Raw genomic sequence first — 10,391 nt, forward strand, 5'->3', positions numbered from 1 at the left:
ATCACTCTTTCTGTTGTCATGGGGAAAAATATGACTTTACATTCATTTCCGACTAACTTAGGAATGCATTTGTGTTTGTGAACTCATTCTTGACCCATTATTCATCATGACTCCTTCTCCTCCTCCCAAACTACTGATATCACTTGACCAAAGTGATGGTAAAAGTGTCAGCAATTAAGTGGAGTATTTAATTAAGAGTGTTTTTCAGGGCTAATATAAGCTGCAAATGTAAAATATTAAGGAAACCGATTGCTTTAGGTGTTTTGGCAATAAATAAATACTTCTGCATTTCACATGTGCTTCCTAGCTCAAGCCCAGGATTCTTCCCCTGTCCTCCATTTATTAGGTCAATGAAACTAAGCAAAATTTCAAAAGGACTACAGATGTCAACAATTGAATTATGAATTTCAAGACATTCACTGGACAACACACAATTGATTTTAAAAACAAAGAGGATAAAATTAAGTATTTATAAAACTGGCCCATTTCAATTTAATGTGAGAACTAAATTAATACATCAAAAACAAATAGTATTTATTGGAATGGGGGAGAATAAAGTTTAAGCACTAGTGGCATTCCATCCAGTGTAAAAATAGTCATGTAATAGCAGGTATGATCATTTTAATTCCTTCCTTTAATTATATACATAATGTCAAAATCATATCATGTTCATAAACATAAATAATATAACACCCCCATCCAGATGACAGACACTCATGGGGCTCATTCATATCAAGAACCATGACTAAAATTATAATGGTGGTAGCATCCACCCCACTGAACAATAACATTATAATTATTTTAATGTTATATTATGTGAATTTAATTACAGTGTGCAAACTGAGATAATCAACTTTTTAGTTTTTTTTTTTTTTTTTTTTTAGTTATCGCTGTCATTTTTGGTTTAAACAGGCCTTACTGTATTTCACAACTACCTGCATCATCTTGTTTTGTATCTGACTGATTGCTTCTCTGCGCTCTTTTAAAGAGGTTTTGTTTGGTGTAATGTGTCTCTCCATTTTTCTCCAGCATTTCATCAATTTTCATCAGCAGCTCTAAGACCTGAAAGCGGTTCCGCATTGTCTTATTGTTGAATGAGTGATATCTGCCACCACAGCTGTCAATCAGTGATTTTAGAGCATTGTTTTTTTTTATATACTCATTCATAGGTTCATCTATCAGCAGTTTCATCCAGTCAGCATGAGTGAAAAGAACGATTGTGTGATTTAAAGCATCTCTTTCAAGGTTCTCCTGAAACCATTTCACTATGTTCTTCCTTTCCTCTGTGAATCCTATCAGGTTAATAACCAGCAGAAACACATGTGGACCAGGAGCAGACATTTCTAAACTTTTCTCAATTTCAGATTGTCGATGATTCATGAACAACATCAGTGGTGGAGTGTCTATTACGGAGACCGTTCTCCCAGAAACCACTGCTGTTTTTTTCTCACAGCTCTCAGTGGCTGACGCAGGACTTGCTTGGAATGCTTTTCTGCCCAGGATGGTGTTTCCAGCTGAACTTTTTCCTGCTGAAAGTAATCCCAGCAGCACAATCTTTAGGTCTGTTAGAGTGAGAGAAATATGTTATTTACACATTAAAATGCAACAAATTTGAAAGGTGTGACACTTATAATACGACTAGCACAAATACTGTGTAAATCTGACATTTTGTTATTCTGTGACTGTAAGCAGTAACATTTTGTCAATAGTTTTCTTTTCTATTACTGAAAACTAGTTGCTGGTAACTCTCCATAAATTAAAGCAAGAGATAATGTAGTGTCTTACAAAGTAGGCAACATCTGTCATAGCAAGACACACTCTGGAACAATATTAGTCACAGCTAAAATCCCCAGTGTTAATTTAACACTCTGAGTGTGGACTCATATAAACACTGAAGCGGTGTTAAAGTTAATGAGATACTTAGGTGATTAATTGAGTGATGATTGACCATTATTAAAGACACCTGACAAACAGAATCACCAAAGAAGAAAATCTAAATTACTTCAAGTGAAAGTCGTGACATTTGCCAAGCATGGTAACCCATACTCAGAATTGGTGCTCTGCATTTAACCCATCCAAGTGCACACACACAGCAGTGAGAAGTGAACACACCGTGAACACACACACCCGGAGCAGTGGGCAGTTATATCCAGCGCCCGAGGAGCAACTGGGGGTTCAGTGCCTTGCTCAAGGGCACTTCAGCCGTGGGTACTGAGGGTGGAAGAGAGCACTGTTCATTAACTCCCCCCCACCTACAACTCCTGCCAGCACAGAGACTCGAACCTGCAACCTTCTGGTTACAAGTCCAATTCTATAACCATTAGGCCACAGCTGCCAAGATCCAAACTAATGCAAACACTGACCACTATAGTGGTGACATACAAATTGTGATTTTCTCCTTTGGTGATTCTGCTTGTTAACATAAGGTGTCTTCCAGAATGGCCAATCATCACTCAATTAATCACCTAATTATCTCATTAACTTTAACACTACTTCAGTGTTACTTTTAACACAACTCAGAGTCCACACTCAGAGTGTTAAATTAACACTGGGGATTTTGCTGTGTATGTTTCTGGCCATTACAAATAGTTCCTAATTTAAAATAGGTTTAATTAAAATGGGGTGAAATCATTTGTGTCAACATTATGATGTTATTGCTGACATTAAATAATTTGTATACAGTGGAAAAGAGACAGGTCAAAAACACAAAAACATGATATATATATCATGGTTATGTTGTGTTAAACATAAAAGTTTAGCTAAAATCCTGAAATCCCATCTATTGACAGTCAGAAAATATGTCCTATTTACCCCAGGTTTAAACAAGCCACCATCACGAGTCTTCCACATTATTTACTGATGCATATCTTTAGAAAACACATGTGACATAAAACCACAGAACCACAAGAACATCTCTAACGTGTTTGGAATCAAATCACAAGTGGTTTGATATTAACCTTGTTTTGACAGATTGCTGTGTGCCATTGCTCTTTCTAGTGACAATCTCAGAGCCATCTCACTTAACTCAAGACCCATCATAAGTCTGAAGAGATGATCATGTAACTCTGTTTCCTTCTCTGTGGCATGTTCACTGTTGTCTAGTCTCTTGTCCTCTTGTCTGTGTTTCTTCTTTCGGCTCTTCTTATAGGTGTAATGTTTTCCTCCATTGTCTTGAATCAGTTGTTCGATCTTCTCCAGCAGTTCTGTGACCTGATTTTGGTTGTTTCTGTTCTGATTATTGAATGAGTGAAATCTGCCACCACAGATGTCAATCAATGCCTGTAGATCAGGGCTTTTTCTAATATACTGATCCAATGATTCATCCTTCAGCAAATCCACATGAGTGAGCAGAACAATACTGTGACATGCAGCATCTTCTCCAAAGTTCTCCTGAATCCATTTCATTGTGTTTTTCTCCTCCTCTGTGTATCTTCCATTGAGTCTGATGACCAGCAGAAACACATGAGGACCAGGAGCAGACATGTCTAAGCATTCCTCAAAATCATGCTTGAGTTCATGCTGAAAGTGTCTGTACCATGGCGCATCTAACAGTCCTGGAGTGTCAATGATTGAGATTGCTCTTCCAGACACCACTGCATCTTGTTTCTCACAGGATAAAGTACCAGCTACAGCCCCAGCTCCAAACACATCTCTACCCAGGATGGTGTTTGCTGTTGCAGTCTTTCCCACATCAGATTTACCAAGAATCACAATCCTCAAATCTGCAGGAATGAGAGAGAATGTTGTTGTCAAATTGCTGAAATGTCAAAGTGGAAACATCTGCTTTACATTGGAATACAATCCATCGAGACTTTAGTGTGATCTGGAATTACATGTAATGCAAAACAATTATTTTTTTTTAAAAATGAAAGAGTACTAGGAGACAGAAATAGCACACGCTTACGAAGGAGTAATCAGAAACTCTTGAAACTAAAGAACACTAAGAACTAAGAACACAGGAAACATGAGAAGGAACAAAACCAAAAGCAAAGAAACTAAACAGACTTTTTTATCCAACTTAAATTTTGGTTCATATGCTATCATTAAACCACAATACTTTTCCAAATGTCTGTGATCCAACTTCACACTTGGAAATCTCTGGGTACCAGCACACTGAATGTAAAAGGTTTATAAATATATATTAAAACGGAGGCTTACAATTTCTGAGTAAATTTCTCAATTGGACTCAACAACAACAAAAAAAACCTAAAATCCACAAATGGTTTAATAGTTACCTGGTCTTGACAGATTTTCTTGTGTGATTTCTCTTTCTAGTTTCCATCTCTGTCTTTCTTTCTCTCTCCGACTTTCCATCTGTCTCCTGAGATTTTCATGAACAGCAGCTTCGTTTTCTCTCAAATATTGTGTTTTCTTCTTACTCACATTTTCTTTTTTCCTCTCATTGTCATCTTTTATTCCCTCCTCTTTGCTGCTCATTTTTATTTCCTCCTCTTGATTTATCCCTCCTTTCTGCTTCCATGTTTCGCTGTCGTCTTGTATTTTCTTCATCTCCATGTGTCTTTTCCAAACCTGCTCCGGTTTCATTCTCGCTTCTTCTTGTTTTAGTCTGTTTTCTACTCGTTTCATTCTCTCCTGCTCTCTGAGTTTTCTCTGTTTCTCCAGGTAGATCTCATTGCTGTAGTGTCGTTCTCCATTGTTCTTCACCATTTCATCAATACTCCTCAGGAGCTTTATGATCTGGCTGGGATCACACTCATTTTTGCTGTTTATCACTTTATATCTTCTCTGAAAGTAGTTCAGTATTTTCTGTATTTCTTGACTCTCAATGATTTGATTCAGTACTCTTCTGGAGACCTTTTCTCGTCCAGTAAACAGCACCATGGTGAATTTCAAAGCTTGAGCTCCAAAGTTCTCCTGAATTTGCTCCACAATGTTCCTCTGCTCCTCTCTGAAGGTCTCCAGGTTGATGACGAGCAGAAACACGTGAGGACCAGGATCAGAGAGATAAAGACTCTTCATCATCTGCTTCTTTATCTCTTCATCAGTCAGCTGAGTGTTGAAGAATCCTGGAGTGTCGATGAAGGAGTTGTTTCTGTCTTCTACTCTTCCTGTCTGTTTCTCACTCTCTCTGGTTCTGCTCTCTTTAAATGCCTCTCGACCCAGTATTGCATTTGCTGTTGCACTCTTTCCAGCTCCAGAGACTCCCAGCAGCACGATCCTCAGATCCTGTGAATTATGTTCTTCGTCAGACTCTGTGAAAAAAACATTAACACACAGCAAAAAATCCAGAGTGAAATTAACTCTGCTGGGAGTACATGTGAGACCACACTCAAGAGTGTGAAAGTGTTAAAATAGGGGTGTTAAATTAACACTGAATCAGAGTTAAAGTTAATGAGATAATTAAGTGATTAATTGAGTGATGATTGACCATTATTGACGAGACCTGATGTTAACGAGCAGAATAAACAAAGACGAAAATCACTATTTTAATGTCACCATTATAGTGGCCAATGTTTGCTTTAGTTGGGCTCTTGACCCTTAATATTTCAAAGTCAGATTTTGCTTGGCTGTTGTAATGGAGTTATAAAACAGATGGGCAAACAAAAAATATTGGTTTTCCTGAATCATTGAGTTAAACTTTCATTGTTGATTATTGCGCCGGAATGATTCTTCAGCATAGGATTACCAGCATTTTAAATACAATCTGTGGAATTTCTTAAAAGTTGTTTGTTCAAAAATCTTTCAAAAGAGTCTTTCATTTAGACATGCAAACATCAAGAATCAACCTGTGAACCTCAACGACGATGACAATCAAAAAAAGCATGTTGCAGGAGACTTGTGTTGCAGTGCATTCTGGGTGCCACCTATCAAAATTCATCCATGGCTCCCATGATGCACTGTGGCATGAATAAAAATTATTACCTGAATTGTCCTAGTAATTTCCTTTATGTTTTAGGCTTTAAATAAGTTTGGTGATTCAGGTCAAATAATTATTATGTAAAAACATAACTAAAATCACATAATCATGTTTTTATTTTTGCTCGTCTCTCTATTACAACTGAGTTATAACAGCCAAACCAAATCTAATTTTAAAATCGTAAGGGTCAACAGCTCAACTAAAGCAAACACTGACCACTATAATGGTGACATAAAAATTTTGGATTTTTGTCTTTGTTGATTCTGCTTGTTAACATCAGGTCTCGTCAATAATGGTCAATCATCACTCAGTTAATCACTTAATTATCTCATTAACTTTAACTCTGCTTCAGTGTTAATTTAACACTCCTATTTTAACACTTTCACACTCTTGAGTGTGGTCTCACATGTACTCCCAGCAGAGTTGATTTCACTCTGGATTTTTTGCTGTGCACTCTTATTAGTTGATGCTTCTCTTGTGACTGATTGTAGTTTGTCTTATTTATTTTTTATTATTTTAAGTTCATTCCAAACCATGAATTCTCTAGCTCCATATTTCATTTAGTTTTGTCAGACTTTGTCCTGGGTGAGTAATGAATTCTGGGTATTCAGAAGTTTTCAGGTTTCAGAGGATTTAACACTGTAAACTGTGAATAATCTATACTAATTTAGCATTCCATCTGGCCACGACTTTGGAGCCACCTACAGTTAAGTTTGTGAAATCCGCCCTTTCTGCTGTATTTTGTGCCCATGCATAAACTTACATAATTTCTAATAAAACAAGAAAAGAAAAAGGCAACGTGAATAAGGCCCATGCTGAGAATTTAAAAGAAGAAATGTACGTAGAAGCATAATGGCTAAAACTAACACTTCCGGTCTGGTAGTACGTGGGAAAGGAGACCAGAGGGTTTTTATTTATTTATTTATTTTTTATGACAGCTTTTTAGAGGAAATGTCTTATCATTTAATGAATTGACAGCCTATCTGCTAATCTAATCTAATCTAATCTAATCTAATCTAATCTTCAACATGTTTTACACTAAACAATACTATTGGATTGAATTATTTTTTGAGCTTTAAAACAACTCTAGCACCGAAAGGCACGCTAAATAATAAAACTCCTGCACACGAATTACCTTGGTCGAGCTAGCTTGCAAAACAGTGCTGTACCGCCCCACCCTTAAAAACACCTATTCAGGTAGGAATTCAGTGTTCGACTGGGAAAGAGAAACTGGAAGTGTTGTCTGATGTTATATAATCTTATCCCAATCCAGCTGATTGTCTAAAGTTTGTGATGCTGAACAAAATGTTGTAACATTAAATAGAATGATGTATAGATGGGCTACTGTGAATAAATGCAATAAATAACCATTTAATGCGCATGTGTATTTTGTGCCCATGCATAAACTTACATAATTTCTAATAAAACAAGAAAAGAAAAAGGCAAAGTGAATAAGGCCCATGCTGAGAATTTAAAAGAAGAAATGTACGTAGAGGCATAATGGCTAAAACTAACACTTCCGGTCTGGCAGTATGTGGGAAAGGAGATCAGAGGCCGTTGTTTTTTTTTTTTTTTTTTTTTTTATGGATGTCAATAGAGGAGAGGCTTCACTACGCTGAATAAACAGCTTTTTAGAGGAAATGACTTATCATTTAATGACTCGACAGCCTATCTGCTAATCTAATCTAATCTAATCTAATGTTTAGATGGGATTCAGTTTACGGGTTTTCTCATTAATTTCTATGGTATCTGTAAACAGTGTCGTACAACACTGACTGAAATTCAATGACATCAAGGCTGTAATGTGATTGGTTATTAAGGGACACGTGATCCAAGTTTGCCAATACGGTTTCTCCAATAGTAAGTAATACAGACCCTCATAACTCAAAATATAATTTAATATATATATATATATATATATACATATTTATTTTAAATAAAATAAAAATATATATATATATATATATATATACATATTTATTTTTTTTTGTCAGGATGATTTGCCCTATAAAACAATGCAATAAATAAATTATGAACACTGCTTCTTAATGAACTTTTGAGGGAGTAACTAAGAACTTGACATCTAAATTGTGTCTGTATTCTATATTTTAGATGAATTTACTGACCGTTTTGTGCTGATGCCATGTTTTTGTAAGCTAATCACTCCTCTTCTTGTCTCGCAGAGACAACAGTATTTCTGCATAGATGAAAAATAACAGATCAAGACTGAACCTGTTCTCTGCAATGATTAATTTAATTATCATGATCTGACCAAACAATATTGAATTAAATCAAGGATAAGCATTTCTGTTGCAGCTGCTTTGTCTAGAAAATTATTTAAAAAAAGTCAATAAAGTCAATAATCAGGGAACTGTTAAGTTGTACTGTAAAGGCGTGTTGTACTGTAAAGGCCTGCTAGAGGCTTGTTTTGAACCTGCAGTTTTATATAAATGTTAAAACTTGACAACAAACCATTTACAAAGCCCTATGCTGTAAAGGGATTTGGGAAAAACAAGGTAACATTTCATATCTAATAAAACAGTGATTAAAATACAACATGTTAAAAAAAAATATATATATATATATATTATTTTGCTTCTTTCATAGTTCCTTATTAAGTGTGTAATTTGTATGTGAAAGTATATTACCTCGCTGGCTCTGTCTTGCTGCTGTTCACTTCAATACAGATAACCAAGGGCGTCACAAAAAAAACAAAAAACAAAAAAAAACAAGCAGGTCACTGCTTAGCTGGCTTGTATTAAATCGTTTTAATGTACTTGCTCTTTTTTAAAGGAAAATGTGAACAATTACAAACGACTAGAAAGATTTAGCCTAAATGACAATGTATGTAGTCCTACAGAATGACGATTTTTATTATTAGCTATTATTCGTGTTGACCCTTCAAATGATGAAATGGGAGTCGCCTCCCGCTCTCAGTCTCTTATGTCAACGGGTTACACTGACGGCGTTTTAAAAAGGAGAAAATTAAACTTTGATCCAAGCAAAACGTTGCGTTTCTATTAAACCGATGCGATCGTTCAAAAGTCCCTTGAAAGGCAGTAGATCTCACCAGAACGTGCAGGGAGTCACTGTGGACTAGCGCTGGAACAGAGACCGAGCACGACAAGAGAACATTGCGCCATTCCCTCCTGCCACTAATTACAACCAGCACTCGGATTGAGCTTTAAAACAATTCTAGCACCGAAAGGCAGGCTAAATAATAAAACTCCTGCACACGAATTACCTTGCTCGAGCTAGCTTGCAAAACAGTGCAGTACCGCCCCACCCTTAAAAACACCTATTCAGGTAGGAATTCAGTGTTCGACTGGGAAAGAGAAACTGGAAGTGTTGTCTGATGTTATATATATAATCTTATCCGAATACAGCTGATTGTCTAAAGTTTGTGATGCTGAACATAATGTTGTAACACTAAATAGAATGATGTATAGATGGGCTATATGCAATAAATAACCATTTAATGTGCATGTGTAATACAGCCAAGTGCAATATATAAATAATAAGATATTATTAAATTAGTTAATATAAATTTGTGTTGCAATGTTTAATAAATCAGGTGTGTAATGCCGCGTTCACACCAAACGCGAATAGAGCGTCTGGCGCGAATGATTTCAATGTTAAGTCAATGTAAAGACGCATTTACGCGCGTCTGGAGGTCTCGCGGCGCGAATGAGGCGTTTAGCGCGGTAGACGCGAATTCGCCTCATTCTCATGAACTTTGGCGTCAATTCGCGCCGCGTTAACCAATCGGGAGCCTGCTCAGGAGTCACTCATTCAACATGGAGGAACGACTGATATTGTCAGTGAGCAGTCACCCGGAGCTATATGACACAAGTTCATATTTCTATAGAGACAGGAATAAAAAGGACCTCGCTTGGAAGAGTGTGTTGTAAATACACACTTAACTTTTGAGTCACGTACATGTTGAGGAGATACCCCCTGACAATGTAAAGCGCTTTGAGTGCCTAGAAAAGCGCTATATAAATGTAAGGAATTATTATCGACCCGCGGCCTTCCCGCCGTTTTTTACAACTATTTTCCCCCTAATATACAGCTACTTTTCGCTAACAAGATAATGTGTTTATTCAGAGGACGTGTGCAGGAAATAGTGGAAAAGCCTCGAATGCTCGATCAACATCAGCCATCTTGCAAACAGACAACCACCTAGCACTTGCCCCCCACAAGAAGCGGATTTCGCCTCGGACTCGCGTAGAAAGCAAGAGTTTGAAGCGAAATTGAAGCGCGTCCGAGGCGAAATCTGCTTCTTGTGGGAGGGGCAAGTGCTAGGCGGTTGTCTGTTTGCAAGATGGCTGATGTCTATTTCGCTCTAGACGCGCGAATGATTTCAAAATGTTCAAGCGGCAAACTAGACGCGGTAGTTGTGAATTTGACGCTCTATTCGCATTTGGTGTGAACACAGCATTAGATAATGACAACCAGATAGCAGATACCTGTCCATTGTTTTGTCTTTTGGAAAACAGATAGCCTAAATGTA

General features: G+C 37.0%; 1 protein-coding gene across 1 annotated transcript; it reads right to left on the reverse strand.

Moving 5' to 3' along the window:
- Window positions 1-485: 485 nt before the first annotated feature.
- LOC109100713 (GTPase IMAP family member 8-like) lies at window positions 486-9,227 on the reverse strand. Its single transcript, XM_042717274.1, has 5 exons — window positions 8,527-9,227; window positions 8,005-8,075; window positions 4,236-5,213; window positions 2,958-3,722; window positions 486-1,562 (listed from the first exon to the last, which is right to left on the reverse strand). The coding sequence occupies exons 2-5, from the start codon at window positions 8,021-8,023 to the stop codon at window positions 916-918; spliced, it is 2,409 nt and encodes an 802-aa protein (XP_042573208.1). The 5' UTR covers window positions 8,024-8,075; window positions 8,527-9,227; the 3' UTR covers window positions 486-915.
- Window positions 9,228-10,391: the final 1,164 nt, after the last annotated feature.

The sequence above is a fragment of the Cyprinus carpio genome, chromosome B1, assembly GCF_018340385.1.
Source record: "Cyprinus carpio isolate SPL01 chromosome B1, ASM1834038v1, whole genome shotgun sequence".
Taxonomy (NCBI): Eukaryota; Metazoa; Chordata; class Actinopteri; order Cypriniformes; family Cyprinidae; genus Cyprinus; species Cyprinus carpio.

Coding starts and splice junctions, on each gene's coding strand:
- LOC109100713 (XM_042717274.1), bottom strand. Junction 3,723..4,235: donor AGAAAATCTGTCAAGACCAG/GTAACTATTAAA, acceptor TCATTCCTGCAG/ATTTGAGGATTGTGATTCTT. Junction 1,563..2,957: donor CAGCAATCTGTCAAAACAAG/GTTAATATCAAA, acceptor TCACTCTAACAG/ACCTAAAGATTGTGCTGCTG.